The 17,183-nt window shown below is 41.7% G+C and overlaps 1 protein-coding gene and 1 long non-coding RNA gene across 2 annotated transcripts in view; one reads left to right on the plus strand and one right to left on the minus strand.

Annotated features, from left to right (window-relative positions):
* The window catches only part of dnah7 (dynein, axonemal, heavy chain 7), a 170,550-nt gene that overhangs the window by 73,597 nt on the left and 79,770 nt on the right, over positions 1-17,183 (minus strand). The window contains 12 exon segments of the mRNA XM_032512912.1: positions 1,604-1,789; positions 2,136-2,316; positions 2,700-3,046; positions 3,153-3,483; positions 3,621-3,850; positions 4,919-5,164; positions 5,402-6,028; positions 7,111-7,330; positions 8,374-8,500; positions 9,535-9,703; positions 9,957-10,112; positions 16,986-17,183. Coding sequence (XP_032368803.1) covers positions 1,604-1,789; positions 2,136-2,316; positions 2,700-3,046; positions 3,153-3,483; positions 3,621-3,850; positions 4,919-5,164; positions 5,402-6,028; positions 7,111-7,330; positions 8,374-8,500; positions 9,535-9,703; positions 9,957-10,112; positions 16,986-17,183 — 3,018 coding nt within the window.
* Positions 7,566-17,183, plus strand: part of LOC116687529 (uncharacterized) — a 12,196-nt gene continuing 2,578 nt past the window's right edge. The window contains exons 1-3 of the long non-coding RNA XR_004331579.1: positions 7,566-7,610; positions 11,962-11,967; positions 14,058-14,060. This is a non-coding gene — a long non-coding RNA (uncharacterized LOC116687529). The remainder of the gene's footprint in view (positions 7,611-11,961; positions 11,968-14,057; positions 14,061-17,183) is intronic.

Genomic DNA, 17,183 nt, shown 5'->3' on the forward strand with positions numbered 1-17,183 from the left:
AACCTGCAGTGATGTTTGAAATGGAGACACGCATCTCGTTTCTGTTCCCGGAGATCCTGGACATTATTTAATTTATGACGTTACGTTAAATGAAGAGTAGCCCGAGTGTGTCTTAACACGAATCGGTGTGGAAGCCGAGCTCCATCTGCGGCGAGCAGTCTGCAGACAAGGCGAATAAAGTTCAGATTCTCAGTTTAAGACCAAGTCTGAGCTGCATGATTCATCCAAAGCCTGGACTGGTGTGGATGTTTCAACCTCACAGACCATTGACCCGGACAAGCTTGAAAAAAAAACTTTTGAAGGATATAACGTTTAACCAAACTTGAATGTTTTCTGAAAAGACATGTCTTTCCGATTAACCCACGTCCTAATAATATAATTCAATATTGTTTAGGGAAGGCATAAACTAACCATAGGGGTACACTGTAATACTGGTCCCTTCTCACTTCTTTCCTACACTAGATCTGGAGTAAAGCTATATTGTCAGAGTTTCTCAAATGCGCAGTACTATACCCACTGTAGCAGCGGTAACAGTAGTGGATTGGTGTTTGTTATTATGCATTTACACGTTATTACAACACTGCTTTTATGAGGCATCACCATATCTTATTCTGTGTTCTTTAGATTATATGATATCAAGGGGAATGGCTATAATGGTCCATAATGATTGTGTTGATACTGTCATTAGACGTTTTTACAGCCTGTCTGTATGCAGTGAACTTCTTGTTTAGGGATAGGGAGCCTTTCATATGACAAAGTCTAAAAAGAATGGTAAAGTAAATATAAACAATTACAATACTGGTGCGTGCTGGTTGGGGAGGACCATGATCCTGTCTGAAATGTCACAAACGGATTTAGGCATCGTCAGATCAGCTGATCGCGGGGCGAGCTTCCCGACCGGAGGCTCACTTCCCGACCGGAGGCTCACTTCCCGACCGGAGGCTCACTTCCCTACAGCACCCACTCACCACCTCGCGCACAAGCACCGGCCAAACAGCGACACGTTTTCACCGGAGGAAGAGGTAAACACTTAGAAATAACACTCGGGGTGCCTTCTATTCCTATATCTAGATTAGTGTACCAGTACTTATCTGAGCTAACAACATGATCCCTGTCACTAGATCGAAAGAAAACGTTGACATTCACTCGGTGCTGTTCACTGACAGTAAAAAGTAAAGTCATTGTATGCACTGCTGCGTTGCAAAATGAAGGACATAAATGAAGGAGACTGCCCCACAATCTTGACAATTCCTCATTTGCCCTCTCACGTCTGGCAGGTTTGTAATTATACAACTGCTGGCCTTTCCTCCTCTTCCTCATCCCAGTCAGTCACCGTAGTTCTAGTCCCAGGCTGAGACTTAACTCCCCATTGTGACGTCATCGCCGAATTGACTTCATAAACCCGCAAATACCAAAAATGACCAAAAACTAACTTTTAACACTATTTGGAGACAAATAGTGATAAAAAAATGATATAAATATCTTGAGTGCTTTTTGTACCCAATATTTAACAGTGGTGGTTAACTTGCAACATGGGCTTTAAGTAAAGTAGGTAATACATACTCACTATCTAATTCAAATATGCACTACCTACTCAGATTACCTGTCTGTAACTGGAGGTGAAGGCTCCAAGGTAAGCCACTATGCCCGCTGAAATAAGGATGTCCCCAGTCAGGTTGTTGTAGAGCTTTCCGAGATCGACCGCCATTTCACTCCAGCGCGTCTTCTCTCCACCCAGGCCTCCAATAAGCTGCTCAGCTCGCTCCAGCTTCTTACTGCACAGATCCACCTGGAGGACAGAGCAAAAATGTATTGCACTGTGGCTGTTTTCCCAGGTCAAGGAGCAGGATGAAGGTCATGCTAGCCAGAGCGAGTTTGTGTAATTCAGCAGTCATTGATTTGGGCTAGCTGTTTGGTCTATCAGTGGCTTCAATTGGTAATGAAGTCAACTATATTTGCCTGGTTGCTTTGTCAGTGGCACATTGTCTTCTATGTTAACAAGTTTATTTCTCAGACTTTCACCTGGAACAGCAGTTATAATTCAAACTCATTTTCATTACATAGCTAAATAAAGGAACTATTATACAAAATATAAAACCATAAACAATCACACAAGCAGATATAAAAACACATACCTGATTCTCCAGGTCAGCTTTCTTGTTTTTGTTAGCTTCCAAAGTCTCCTGAAGCTTTGCAAGTTTATCTTGGACTTCTTTGAGGGCAGCCTGCTTTTTCTGTAGGCTTCCCATGGCCACCTTCAGCTCCCCCTCTGCCTGTGCCAGCTTCTCCTTCTTCGGAGCCACCACCTTGGCCACTCTGAAGGATGATGCAATAAGTAAACATTAGCAAGATAAGCCTCTCGAACAGTGCATATGCTTAAATTTAGAATTTTGTTAGCATATATTGGGTGTACATGACAATATTTAGCTTCTATAAATGTGGGTAACATTTAAGTTTGTCAGAACAGTATTGATGAAAACATTTCCCTTTAAATGATCTGCATCTTGATTTGGCTTTTATATATTAATCGCTTGGCATATGCATGTTACACTTGCTCCGGGAAAATGATTATTCACATGAAGTTACCAATAACCAAGCTTCATGTTACTCACTTAGATGGATGAAAAGCTCTCTCAAGCTTTGTAAATATGCATTTATTTTCATAACTGAGACCAAAGAAGGAGAAGAACATTACTTACTTTTCATACTTGTCCATGGCGCAAACCCACTTACACATGCCTTCAGCTGCAGTGGATGCAGTTCGAATCTTCTCTGGTACAAAGTCTGGGTTGGTTATGTATTTGCTGCGGATGATGGCGATATAAGCTGTTGGGATGTTGTCCTTGTCATAATCATGGAGACTTTGGAGAAACTTCATGTCTCCTAGAAGCTTTTTGGCCGGGCCCCAAAAGTCCTCAATTTTTTTACCGGAGCCCGAGGGGTCAGGCACGCGTTCTGGCTTGATGCCTTTGAGAATGCAGATCGCCTCCATCACCAGTTTGACAGCTGTGGGTGGGCTTTTCATGGACTTCACCACAGTGATATCCTGTACATTAAAAGAACCAAATCTATAGGTTTGCAACTGGCCTTTGAGTCAGATCAGATGTAAGAGTACTATCCTACATTAAAAAAAAAGATATTGCTCTTTTTACCTGAGGAGTGAGAGTATTCAACGCAGAGAGGGCTGACTCCAGGATTGGCATGGCTACAGCCAAGTCAGCATCACAGTCATCCTTGATGGCCTTGGCAGCCATGGCTTGTTCGTTGGCCACAGCCTCATCCACTTTCACCACCTTCTCTGTCTCAGCCACCTCCACGGATTCATGCTCAATTATCACCATCATCTCATCTACCTCCTTGCTGGCCACACGCAGTTGTGGCTGTAGAGCCTCCAGCTCAACTTGCATAGTGGCCACCTGGTTTGCTGCTGACTCAAGCTTCTCAAGGCCTACTTCATAGCGCCGTTTCAGCTTCATTACCTCACTGAGCAAAAGATAAAAAATTTTTACACATGGATACTGGAATGGAGTGTGCTGGAATCCTGGTTTTAATCGTGCAGCTGAAGTAATAAAAAACACATCAGATAACTGAGTACACTGTGAGTATATCTCAAATCTTACGCTCTTTTTGTCTTTAGCAGGTCCTTGAAGGTGGAAATGAGTTCCAAGTATGAGGTTGGGGTGACATAGTTGTGGCGCTGCAATTCATTCAAAAAGCGAAGTGATAGTTCTATGGTTGAGGTGTGGAAGCTTTTGCACATGTCGATGCAGCCTTCTCGGGACCTGTCAGTCATCTCAACGTCCTCCAGGAAGCGACAGGCCACTGCCTGCAGGGCATCCTCTGGCCAGGTCTGATAAGGAAGGAAATATGCTGTACTGCAACTGTAGTGCCATACTTAATGTGTATTTTAATCTCTGGTGTAATCTCTGCTATGGCTTTCTGGTAATGTCATCAGTTACCACTAAAGGAAGTCTGAACAAAATATTGGGGTGGGATCCATCACCCATAAAGTTAAAGGAATAGTTGCAGATGTTTTGAAGTGGGGTTGTATGAGGTACAGTACTTATCCATAGTCAGTGTATTACCTACTAAAATGGCAGTCGGCACACTCCCAGTTAAAGCAGGAGAAGCAAGCAGGAGTACCGACATGGGAGCTAAGCAATATACTGCTGTGCACAGCAAAACATATGTTAGCGACCTAAAATTTCAATGTCTGTTTAAGATATATTTAGACATTCTCCGCTTAAGCTGGCCGCTAGAAAGCCCTTTCCGATGGGAAACTGAAGTAATTTTATTAATCTATGCTCTCTTCAAAGCCACCAGACTCCTTTGACAAAAACAGTAAATATACCTCGCAATACGGGTGTTGCTGAAATACTGCTGCCTCGTTTGGTTGTTTTTTGTCAAAGGAGTTTGGTGGCTTTGAATAGAGTGATATACCAGCTTCAGTTCACAATGGTCGGCAAGGCACTATGAAAGTGGAGAAAATATTATAAAAATAACATGCACTTAAACTGATATGAATTTTTTAGGTGGTCCTTTTTGTAGGTGTCTAAAATACGTTTTTTCTGCTGTCCCCGTCGACAGCAGTACATTGCTTAGCTTCTGTGTCTGGAGTCCTACCTGCTTCTCCAAACCGGGGGCGTTCCAACCGCCATCTACTGTAGCTAATACACTGACTATGAATAAGTACCTCATACAACCCCATTTAAAACCAAAACAAACTATCCCTTGAAGGGTTGAAGTAAAAAAAAAAAGAGCACACATTTGACTTATCTTTGTCTTAAAATAGGCACATTCTTCCCCTGTGCATTAACATGCCTGCACTGCACATTGTCTCTGTCTTTTGATTGCGACTGCGACTTATCTTGGTGCAACCAACAGCTCACCAGAAGTCATGCAACGTACATATACACACCTGAAACCAGTCAATGGTGCAGCAGTTAATGAGGGCCGGGAAACGCCTCAAACGGTTCCTAAATGCATCTCCGATAGGACTCATGGCCAACACCACATGCAGCTGTGTGCGACAACGCTCTAAAAACATGTTGAAAAGGGATAGGGGGCTGCCATCTGTCTGCTTGTCACGGTCACGTTGCCGGTCCAACACGCGCATTCGCTCACAGATTTCCTGCTTCTCATCAACTGCAAACAGGTTAGGCACCTGAAACAACATGAAGAAAACAGAATGTTCTGTGTTTGGGTACTGGATTTGTAAAATAGAACACCCTTTCTATCCATACACATCTACTGTATTCAAAAAAACATGTGTTTATCCAGCTCTCAATCTATCCATAGTAATCATTTCAATCACTTCATCCAAACCTTCAATCACTTCCCATCAGTTTGTTTGGTATCTACCTCAACTCATCCATCAATCCACCAACAGAATCTATTTTACCTCACCAGTGTTGAGCAGGTTGCCAATATCTTCTAGGAATGACTCCATTTTGATTTGAGTGTCTGTGAAGAGGAAAACACCATGAGCTTCACCCTGTGTGGACTTTCTCATGATAATCTTCAGATCATCATGCCATTCGGTGGTTCCGTAGGTCTTGGAGATTTCCACCTGGAAAAGTTCTGCCTCTGCCATGTAGGCAGCCAACCGGGTAAGAGACTGGCGGCCGCTTCCGCCCACGCCGACCAGCATGGCGTGACCACTTGGCTGCTTGAGGATGCGGGAAATGCGGCACACATGCTCAATGGCAAAGCGGAAGAGCACCAGATTCATAGGCGCTTTGCTGATGTTGTTGTACTCCTCCAGGTGTGACTCCACCACCTGTCGGAGCTGGTTGAGGTTGTGCACCTCGCGGTAGCTGCGGTCCTCGCCCTTAGGGTCGTGAAAGTCGCAGAACATGAGGCTGCGCAGGTCATCCTCAGTGACCTTGCCGTCTTTGTCTTGGTCCAGATGCTGGAACAGCTGATGGAAGTCTTCTTTCATGTGACTCTGAGACACCACCTGTAAATGGCCTATGAGCCAGGACCGATCTGTGTCCTGAACCAGTCGATCATAGTATACCCTCAGAACCTGAGGACCAATGAGGCAAAGAAAGTGTGAAAGACCGATTAGCATTAGAAATCTTTGAAGAGAAGATAACACAGGGGGGTTTAAAGAAATACAATGGGCTATACCACAGGCTAAGTTGGCTTGACGGTAGTCTCGCTTTGCCAGACCCTTCTCTAAAGCATGCTGGATGAGAGTCTGGCTACTCCACAAAGCATTCGGGGATGAGAGGAAAACGTGCTCTGGTTTATTGCCATTTCTTTAAACCAGTCACAATCATCTTGGGCGGTGCTAAGCACTGGAGGAAAGCTGCGGTGCCTCTGCAAAATAGGCTCGGAAGGAACTTGTTTTGATGGAATGAATACGTTTAAAAGTAGTTTTAGTCTTGCAACAGAAAAATTAGATTGGACAAATAGTCTAGCTTTCCGGAATAACCATGCAGAGATCTGAGAAAAGGTTAACCAGACTCCTCATATATTGACCGGAGTTTAAAATACCAACACAAAGAAAGCCCAAGGCAACAGAGATGCGTGAAATCTGGCGGATTTTCCGGTGGCAACGGAGCGTGGAGCAAGTGGGACATCAAGGATACGGACATGAATCAAGTATACTGACTAGCTTGACCGCAGCAAGTGTTTCAGTCGAGTCACCACATGTGGATTCCAAGTCAAGTCTCAAGTCCCCAGTGTTCGATTTTAAGTCCAAGTCCGACTCAGCAAAGAAGAGTCTGAGTCGAGTCTGAATCGAGTCACCATTACCTGAGTCGAGTCAAAAGTCCATGGAATAGTGACTTAAGTACTGGGCTCAAATGCTACACCACTGCCTATTACACAGAAAAGTAGTCCAAAACTTCATCCATCTTCCGAGTCCTATTACCCGAATGCTCAAGTCTTATTTATAAATCCTTGAGTCCAAGTCAAGTCACGAGTCCAGAGACTCGTGACTTGTTTAATCCGTCACTGACTGCAGCTATATCTTTTTCACTTTTTGTATTTCATGACATTTTATCTGCATGTTTAGGTTACTTTTAGTTACAGTAACTAAAGTAAGATACAAACGTATTTTCCACAGTTTTTTGTTTACAAGTTTCTTGTTTACAACATTACCTCATGAACCCAGAGCCGTTTGATGACAGATGGTTCATTTGCAGTCTCTGGCCGTGACAGGCAGATGCCCTGGATGACCCGGGAGACATCCCGCAGATTGAACAAGTAATGGGACTTTGTGGGGGTTGGTAAAAGGTTCTTGGTAGCCTCCTGGTACACTGACATGGTACTTTTAACGATCTGAGAGGTCAGAGCTGCAAAAGACTTGGGGAAAGAAAACCTGTGGATGGAATGGTTGATTAATTGTTGAGACCCCATTAAGATTTTTCCTTACAGTTTAGTTACGAAATTGAATAATTCATTGTTGTAATATTTTTATTTTATTTTGGTAAAGATTCAGTAGGTAAACTTCGTTAAAAATATGTTTTTGTGATATTTGTTGAAATTGTCACTATATCAAGACAGTTGTACATGAAACAGATTATCTGTGAAAATAAATCATGTTCCTTATTTCTCTCCTAATGGCATTTGGAAGTTTCCACTGCGCCTGAAGGAAAACAGTTTGACAGTTTGCTCAGAGTTCACAGGCAGTCATTGACACTGCGTGAGAGACTCCTCGGCTCTAGTAGGTTGTTTTCCTCATGCCATTAGGAGCACCATTAGGAGGCAAAGGAACCATTAGGAGGCAAAGGATCGTTATTTTTTTTCTACAGATTTATGTAGAACTGTCAGGATAAAGTGACAGTTTCAGCACATATGACCAAAAGTTATTTTTTTTATAAAAGTTACCTGTAAAATTGTAGCTTTAACTAATCACTTATAAAATGAAAACATGAAATAACTATGATTGTGGGTCTTTCTTTTATCACTAGCATTAACAATGTATTTCCAAAAAAAGCGCACTGTGGGAAATTGGTATTTTAATGTGAAGTGATAATGATGCTTGCAGAAGTAGTATATTTGGAAGCTTTCCAACAGATTTGATTTCTTTATGACTTGTGGTCTATGAGGTAAACACTGTGACAGTGTACTAAGAGAGGAGGAAAAGAACACCTTTAATCCTCTAAATATTGAAACAGAAATTGCTAAATAAAATAATTAGTATAATAACATTTGTCCTCCCAACTTAAGGTGCAATACTGCAGTTCAAGTTGCTTTGGCTAGTAATTATTTACAATTCATTCTGTTGCTTAAAGTGGTGGGAGGCTACCCCAGGATTTGAAAACATTGTAGGTTAAATGGGTCAAGCTGCTAGAGTAGATCAGTGGATTACATGTAAAAGGTTTAACTATGAAGATTCCTAAACTGATTCCTAAAAGTTACCGTATGTTGAAATGCCAGTCTGAGATCCTGGAGAAGATTGTATACATGGTCTTCTCATCAAAATCATTAATGGTAATCATGTTGAAGTGCCGCAGGTACCGAGGTGTGATGGGGTTCCGCCCTCCACCTAAACAAGCAGGACAAAAAAGAAGAAAAACTGTCATCTTTGACAGAGATAACACTTTTGATAGGTATGGTTCAACTAAGTGCTTATGAGCTAAAGATGCTTTTTCACACTGGTGGACAGTAAAGCTCTTTCTGTTCCAGTTATTACTGTTTCAGAGCATAAATGTATTAAAAGATGACCTAACAACCATAGCTATAGTCACACATGACATAAATGTGATCCATTTTCTTCTCATGCTCTAAGTAATGTAATACCTTTTAACATGTAACCTCAGTCAGCATTTGTGCAATTTTTTCTGGATCTACAGTTTGTACCCCTAGTGACATAGCAAACAGGAACAAGGGAAGCAGTTATGTCTCAGGGTGTAAACAACTTGCACAACTCATCATGACCAGGCAATCTGAGTCAATCGAGTCCACTGAGGGGATGTTTTCGGTGGAGTGCTTACAGTCAACAGTTAATGCTAGCTCTATAGTTTGGTGATGTTTAAGATACAGTTAACATCAACGCATTTACATGTACATTGATGGATAGTTTTAGCCTATTAATATCATAAACACAGTAAGGTAAGTAAAGCAGTTTAAGTCTATTTTCTCTATAATCACGGAAGAGGTTTAATATAATTCAGAATACTTGAGGGCTCCTCCAGTGGTTGCCATGGACAGACTTGGGCATTAACTTAGAACATCTAAACAACACAGGTACAGCACGGGTATCAGGAGCAAATATTGTGTGGGCACCTGAGTGAGGCACCCATGGTCTCTCTCTTGCAGCTGTTGCAGCCAGCTGCCTCAGTGAACAGAGACGATTTTGTGTTTATTCTGGTAATGGAGGTGGAGGTGGTAAAAACTTAAGGCAGTGAGGAACTCCACAAAACAGCAGCTAGTTTGTGCAACTGACTCAACAGCACTTCAGAGGTAGTTTAGGGACATAGGGGGGAAAAGTATTTACTTAACATTCTTGCTATGCTGTTATTGTGGTTATTGCTGTAACAATACACTTCTAATTATCTTTAGGGTACCACAGCTACTCACCAGGTGGTCCCATGGCACACATGACCTGGATATCCACCAAACTGATCATGGAGCAGTCCTTCAAGTCATACCAGTTCCAGTGGTCCAGCCACTGGCGCAGCAGCTCCACAGGGGGCTGGGCACCATAAACCTCCCGGGCTGGCATGTTCACATCATCTACAAATATTACCTGATGAGATATAACATTACTTGAAATAAGATTAAATACGGATAAAACCACAATGTATTTGATATTTAAAACTACACTTTTTTGTTTGTTTAGATGCAACATTTTTAAAGAAGCGTTTCAAAATAAAATATTATAAAAAGACTACAAATCTTACAACTGCCAACATTTGAGTGACTCACTTCACTGATGGGAAACATCTAAACAAGTAACAAGCTACATAAAATATCACATGAGCATAATAAAAAGGCTGTACCATTTTCTTTCCCAAAGGGGGGCCGAACAGTCCTTTGCGTCGCTTATCTAGCTTGGACATAATAATGTTTTGGGTCTGGGCAGCTGTGGTCTGGGCTGAAAAGTTGATAAATAATGGACAGTAGACATCCTTCTGCAGCCGATTCAATAGAAAGTCCTGAGCAACAAATATTGGAAATATAAACACAGATTATCATCAAATCTCATTGCATGGAAATCATCACCGTGAATATCTACATGCATACAACACATTAATACAAAATGACAACGAACAATAAGAGCTATAATCTGGAAAACTGACATTTTGAAAATAAGTACTGTTTGACAAACAACAGGATAACTACATTGTTTGTTAATGGTTTACTAATGAAGTGTACAAATCTGTTGAGGTACATGTGTATTGGATATTCAGATCACCTAAAGTGACTTATGAAAAGCTGTGAATGTCATGAATTTAATTCAGCAAATAAATGTAATAAAGGTACTAACTTGGTTGACAATTGCATGCTTTAAAAAAGTGCTCATTTTGTTGAAAATGTTTGATCCTGAAAAATGGTTGTGATAAGCTTTGTAATCTAATTAAATGTGGCATTTAGTGAGTATTTCATTAGATAAAAAGTGGATCGCAGTTAAACCATGAAAAGGACTTTGAAATGAAGTAGGGAATTAGTTGCACTCTCAGGACACAATCTAAAGTAATGTTCTGCAGGTCAAAAGGGTAAAATCAATGAATTTTTGATTTTGCATGAGGGTTTACCAAAGGGCGTTTTACTAAAAGCTAAAACAGGCTTTCATGAAAGGCCATTTCAATAAAACGCCATTTGGACAAATGGCCTTCCCTGTTTAAATGAACAGGTCAGAACATAGGTGGAAAAGTTGTGGATGATCTATATTTATTAGGATTTAATCTATTTTCATGGTACTTTTCTTATGTACCGTGTGTTCAGAACACATGCTCTAGCTTCCCCCTTGCCCATGTGCAGAAACATGCACACAGTGCTATGACACATGCTTGTAAAATCATGTGAGTACTGATCTACATAATTACAGAGTATTTTTGTGATGTGGATGATCACAGGTTGCAGCCAAGATGCATCATCATCCTCTTATCTAAATTATAAACCAGCGGCACAGCTTCTCCTGTCCTCTCTGTCTCACTCCAGGTGAGGAAGGCTTGTGTACAGCTGTCTGAATGTACTAGTGCTGGCACCATGGAAGTTATTCTATTATGGTCTGAGTCCTGTTGCTCTATCAGTCCTGACAGATTTTGGCTTCAGCCATGGTCTGCTTGTTGCGGCATGGGATAGAGCTGCTCCACCACGCAGACAGGCAAGAAGTGAAGAACAAGGCAAGCTCCCCAGTGATATGATCTTTATTCACCAAGTTTGAGCACACTAATGGATGAACTAATAAAGCAAAGGGAAGGACGGGGGATTAGTACTTGATATAAATAGCTGAAGGTCTTCTGAGAGAAACTCAGTATTTCTCCAAGGGGGCGGTTTCACACCTGGTGTCTGTAGCTGTCTTGCCTCCAAATGATTTGTATGTTCAGGGCACTTACTCCAGTTTCCCAAGGCTGGAGCTGGGGCTCTCACAGACAGTTCTCCAACTTGTCAAATACTAACACTTTGTCATGGCCCTAGGCGTCTGATATCAATGCAAAAGGCTCTCATGCAATAAAATGAATGCGCGGCCTGACAGACAACAACAGAGAATCTCAGATTACGACACACACTGAGGGAGTGTGACTTTATTCACTGCACAGGACGCCTTTACTCCACTATATCTTTACATAGCAAAAATATGTTAACTTTTCTGAATGTTGAGTACAGCCCCTTTAAAAAAGGGTGTCTATAGGTATCAACAATTATGTGTATTACATTTTAAGACTTTGCCAATTTCAAACTAGCCAGGCAGAGACACAAGCAAGTGTACAACTTGTATTCCACTGTAAACAAAGTAAATTGAAGTGGACCATATTATGCGTATTACCCGTAGCACAAAAGGGCAATGTTTTGATTAATGGCTCCCAGTTTTGTTGGTATCTTGTGCACATGCAGAAGGACTCACATGCATTAACATACAGACAACTCAATTCCCATTCCTGACAATGGTTTAATGCTATTCCATTGATCCAGTTTGAAGTGGTGGAGGAGCCGCGTGATCAGCTGGACAGAGATAGCGGCTTAAAGTGTAGCTCCTGATAGTCAAATAGTTGTCTTAGATGGTTCCAACTCCAATATTCTAATACTGTTTGCTCGTCAGAAGGAAGAATGGCAAACAAGAGCAGAGCATAATGCAGTGACACTGATGCCATTGCTGAGGCACTGATGGAGAAATAGAAAAGCTACTTCAAACCACATTGAACAGACGTTCACGCGCAGACGTGAACAAACTAAAAACTCCCGTGGAAAGCAACTCAGGTATTCTTGACAGCCATGGTCACGCTTGGAGGCAAAGCTAGCAGACATGGAGGACAGAAACCGAAGATTCAATACCTGCATCGTCGGGCTGAAGGAGAGGCTGGAAGGCTCTAATGCTATTTAGTATCTCTCGGGCTCCCTGTCTAAGTGGTTCCGGGATTTAGCAGATGTTCAGATTGAGATTATTGCCAAATTTACAGTGATAGCCCAAAGTAAAACGCCACTACTAATCGCACGTTGACCTTCAACGTGCTTCGCTACACAACCAGGCAAGCGATTCTACAGGCTGCATGTAAATTTCCTCTTGTCGGGGGCCGGACGGTTTGATTCTCCCCGGACTACAGTAATTTACATGGTCAAATGACCCCAGGCTTTCTATCAAACCACAGATTCAACACATGTCAAGGATCTGGATTTTTTCCTGGTTTACCCAGCAACCCTGAAGATCAAGGAGCGCTCAGTTTAGAGCACTCACCTCAGCCGAGGATGCTGAGGACTATGTGAAGCAGGCTGCTTCCCATCCTCCTGCGGAGAGCCGACGCTTCGGGTTCTGTCACAGAGGGCGCCGTGGAGGAGGATTAGAATTTAAACAACTGCCTGATGAAAATGGACCCTTGGTTTGTCTTGATCTCTTATTGCGTCCTGGTTTTATTGCATTGTTATCTAATATGATTACAGAGACTGTGTTTCGATCTATAGCCACTGCCAGGCTAGAGCCCCCTTTCCAATGTGGTTGCTATTTTGTGTATTTTGTTTCTGTTGATGAGAGTTAATTTAGTGTGCAACCAATTGCTGTTGCAACCAGGTAAAAAAAAAAAAAAGCGTTCCCTTTTGCTACCCCATAGCCAATCTTGATTATACCTACCTTGAGTGTTAGCCCTTCTGGCAAGGTCCCCCCCCCCCCTTCTCTTTCTCTCCATTTTGTATCACTGTCTCGTATGTTTTTGTTCAGTGATTCACATGTTTTGTGTATTAAGGGACTTAACTTTGGATGCAGTATTGCATTTGGGTTTAAAGAAGTGAAAGGCTGTAGCAACTTGCTTTTCCACATGTACTTTCATTTAGAACGCTGCTTTTTTGATAATGGGTGATCTTATATTTTTAGTTTGTAACTGTGGTGGACGGAATGCCTCGCATGAGCGAGCCAACACCCCTGCCTTACTATAAAAGAGGTATGTTGACACTACATTACTACAGGAGACATATTTGCTACATGCTGATACTGGCCATTTAGCCAACAGATTTTGCATCTTCCTCAGCAAGCTCATAAAAAGGCATGGCCAATGTTGTCAGACGGAATCTTCCGCTTAAAGTTTTGTCCTCTTGGTCAGACAATACAGACAGAATTGTGATCTCTATGGCAAAATTGGTGTTTTCATATTTAGCTACATAAATTTGTTTGTGCGTAATTTGATAAATTTTTATTCTATAAAAATTGTTTTAACCACATTTTGTCAGGTTGGTCTGGAGATGCTATGTGCCAAGTTTCTGCGAGGAGGAGTTAAAAAAAGTTGGTTTTCAATAAATCGCAATTTTGAAAATGGGCGTGGCCTATATCAAGAGATTCAGTTGGATTCAGGGAACGTGTGGATATATGGTTTTTAAATTTCTAATGTACAGTTTTGGAGTTGTAGAGCCAAACGCGTTTTTGCTGCTATAGCGCCACCTAGTGGCGGAAGTAGGTAAATGTTTGCGTCTGAGGTCTTTGCAGAGTTTTGGACCTGAAAATGGCACACCGCTACCATGTACGATTTAGGCTGTAGCATGAGTTTTACGCAGAGAAGAAAAATTATGGAAAGGGAGGAAAAACCTTAGAAAAAAACAATAGGGTTCCACAGCCCTGCTGTGTGAACCGCATAGCGCTTTGCTGCTACTGCGGTTCCTGCATCTTCGGACTTGGACCCCTAAAAAGAAAGGTCTTCAGCCTTGATTTAAAAAGAGCTGAGAATAGGTGCTGACCTACAGTTTTCCAGAAGTTTGTTCCAGATGTGTGGAGCATAGAAACTGAATGCTGCTTCCCCCTCTTTGGTTCTGATTCTGGGGATGGCAAGCAAACCTGTCCCAGATTATCTGAGAGGTCTGGATGGTTCATAGTTCACAAGCATCTCCGAAAGGTAGTTTGGCCCTAAACCGTTTAGTGATTCATAAACCAGCACAGAAGTATTTTTAAACCAATTCTTTGAAGCACAGGAAGCCAATGTAAAGCTTCAGAACTGGAGTGATGTGATCCCCTTTCTTGGTGTTAGTGATGACTTGGGCAGCAGCGTTTTGAATCAGTCGCAACTGTCTGATAGATTTTTTAGGGAGACCTGTAAAGACACCGTTACAGTAGTCAAGTCTGCTGAAGATAAAAGCATTGACAAGTTTTTCCAAATCTTGTTGGTCCTTTAATACTTTATATATTTTTAAGGACTTTGTTATAGTCTTAACGTGGCTGTTAAATTTAGGTCAGAGTCCATAATTACACCAAGATTTCTGGCTTTGTCTGTTGTTGTTAACATTATCATTTGAAGCTAAGCGCAGGTTCTTAATCGCTCCTCTTTCACTCAAAAAATAATCTCCTCAGTTTTTTCATTTAACTTAAGAATGTTCTGGCACATCCAGTTGTTAGTTTGTTTAATGGACCTAGCCAGTTTTTGTATTGGACTGTGGTCCCTGGGCAACAGGGTTGTAGGTTTGTGAATTGTCCGCATAACTATGATAAGTTATGTTATTATTTTTCATAATTTTGAGCCAGTGGAAGCATGTAGATATTAAACAGGATAGGCCCCAGGACGGAGCCTTGGGGAACTCCACACGTCATATCTGTGTACTCAGATGCATAATTACCTAGTGTTAAATATTATTTTTAACTTCTGTTGTAGAAAAATGGATGGGTCTCCCCATGTCTACGGCCATGACTTTAGATGTCTACTCTACAAAGGAAGAAAGTGTATGGTGTCCTCTCAGTTCCCAACTTTAAACATTATCTTTGGTATCTTTGGCTTTATCTAAGGCCCCTCCTTACCTGGTTTAGCCCTGATATGTCTGTTTACTGGCGTGCCTTGGAAAATGCAATGACAGAGCCTTGGTCACTCCATGATGTTCTTTTTGCCAATATCTCTAACAAACAGCTACACTTTGGCCCTATTATCTACTTATCAAAACATGGATATTGACTAAAACATACTGCCATGTACAGTAGCTTGTAACTGGCACACATTTTCTCCATTAGTCAATAATACAGCACTCCTGATTGGTGGGAGGCCTATAACAGCACCACAATAGGAACAGATGGGGGTTCATTGTCAAAAAGACATTTTTAGCAAGGTTGGCTTGTTACCTTTTTCTAACTTACAAAACACATCCAATCTACCACGTTCCACATTTTTCTTTTACCTTCAACTAAGATCAGCACTCAAGCATACGGTGTCCCCTGGCAAAGGTCTTATCTGGCAGAGGTCCATCCATCCTATCTGGAAGTTATTTACTATGCAGCCAAAAACCTGTGGTATTGTATCGAGGCTTTATCAGTTCTTGGTGATATCTGGCCGCTTTGGCCTTTCTATTGAGAAGATCTGGGCACGCACTTGCCAAGGTCTGAGTATCGATCTTGACTGAAAGGATGTATGGTCCAACATTCCAGAAGTATCACGCAATCCAGACCATCAGCAGTTTCACTACAATTTTATCCTTAGGACATTTATCATCCCTGTGAAAGTGCATCACATGACAATAATTAACAGTCCTTTATGCACTTTCTACATATCTTCACATGAGCTGAGATTGCTCTCCTGTTGGTCAGTTCTGGAACAATAATGCTTCCAAAATATCTGCCCTGATTAATGATATTGTACCTGTTATTGTCAATGTTTTGATTTGGAATCTTATGACAGCTAAAAAGCAAACGTGTTGTTTTTGCTGGACTTACAGTAGCCAAGAGAATGACAGCAACCCGTTGAAAACCACTGCATGACTTGTCTATTCATATATGGACTCTTTCCTTTTTGGATGTCATATATATGGAGCACTCAATGGCTCGCTTAGATGGAGGAATCCAGGCCAGCCCAGCTAACTTTCAGATTTTTTAATTTAATTTACTTTATATATTTATTTGATGAAAATACACATTAATCAACATTTCTGTAAATGCACCAGTGTTAGCCAATCGGCTATTTTTCAACTGTAGTCTTACCTAGCATGAATGTCTTTATGGTGGAAAGAAACCAGAGCACCCGGAGGAAACCCACGCAAACACAGGGAGAAAATACAAACTCCGCACAGATAGGGCCAGAACAACCTGTATTCAAAGCAAGATCTTTCTTGCTGTGAGGCAGAAGTGCTAACCACTTAGCCATCGTGCTGCCCCATTATGTGGTTGAAGTTGGATGGTGATAGCATGTGGTTATGAGTTGCTGATCAGGACTGGGAAATCAACTTGACAGTTTTATTTTTCTGTTTGGTAACTCCACAAAATGTTAAGTAGTTACTGCTAATGAAATCTGCTGGAGATGGTGGTGCATCTGCATCATTCTTACCTCAAATTCATTTCTGCTCAATGCAAAATACCTTTCCCAATTGTTATATTAATAAAAAAAAATTTAAAAAACATATGGCGAACAACTCACTGTAGTGTAGACACTCTTGCCGGTACCAGTGGGGCCAATGAATATAGTGGGCTTCTGGTGGGTGACGAGGAGCTCCATCAGTGCCGTGTAGCGTACCGTGTTCTCAGTGGGCACAATGATCTCATTGAACTGCATGTCTTTGCTTAGTGGGGGAGAGGACTTTAGCACATCTGTCCACAGCTCCCACCTGCCAGGGCC

The sequence above is a fragment of the Etheostoma spectabile genome, chromosome 4, assembly GCF_008692095.1.
Source record: "Etheostoma spectabile isolate EspeVRDwgs_2016 chromosome 4, UIUC_Espe_1.0, whole genome shotgun sequence".
Taxonomy (NCBI): Eukaryota; Metazoa; Chordata; class Actinopteri; order Perciformes; family Percidae; genus Etheostoma; species Etheostoma spectabile.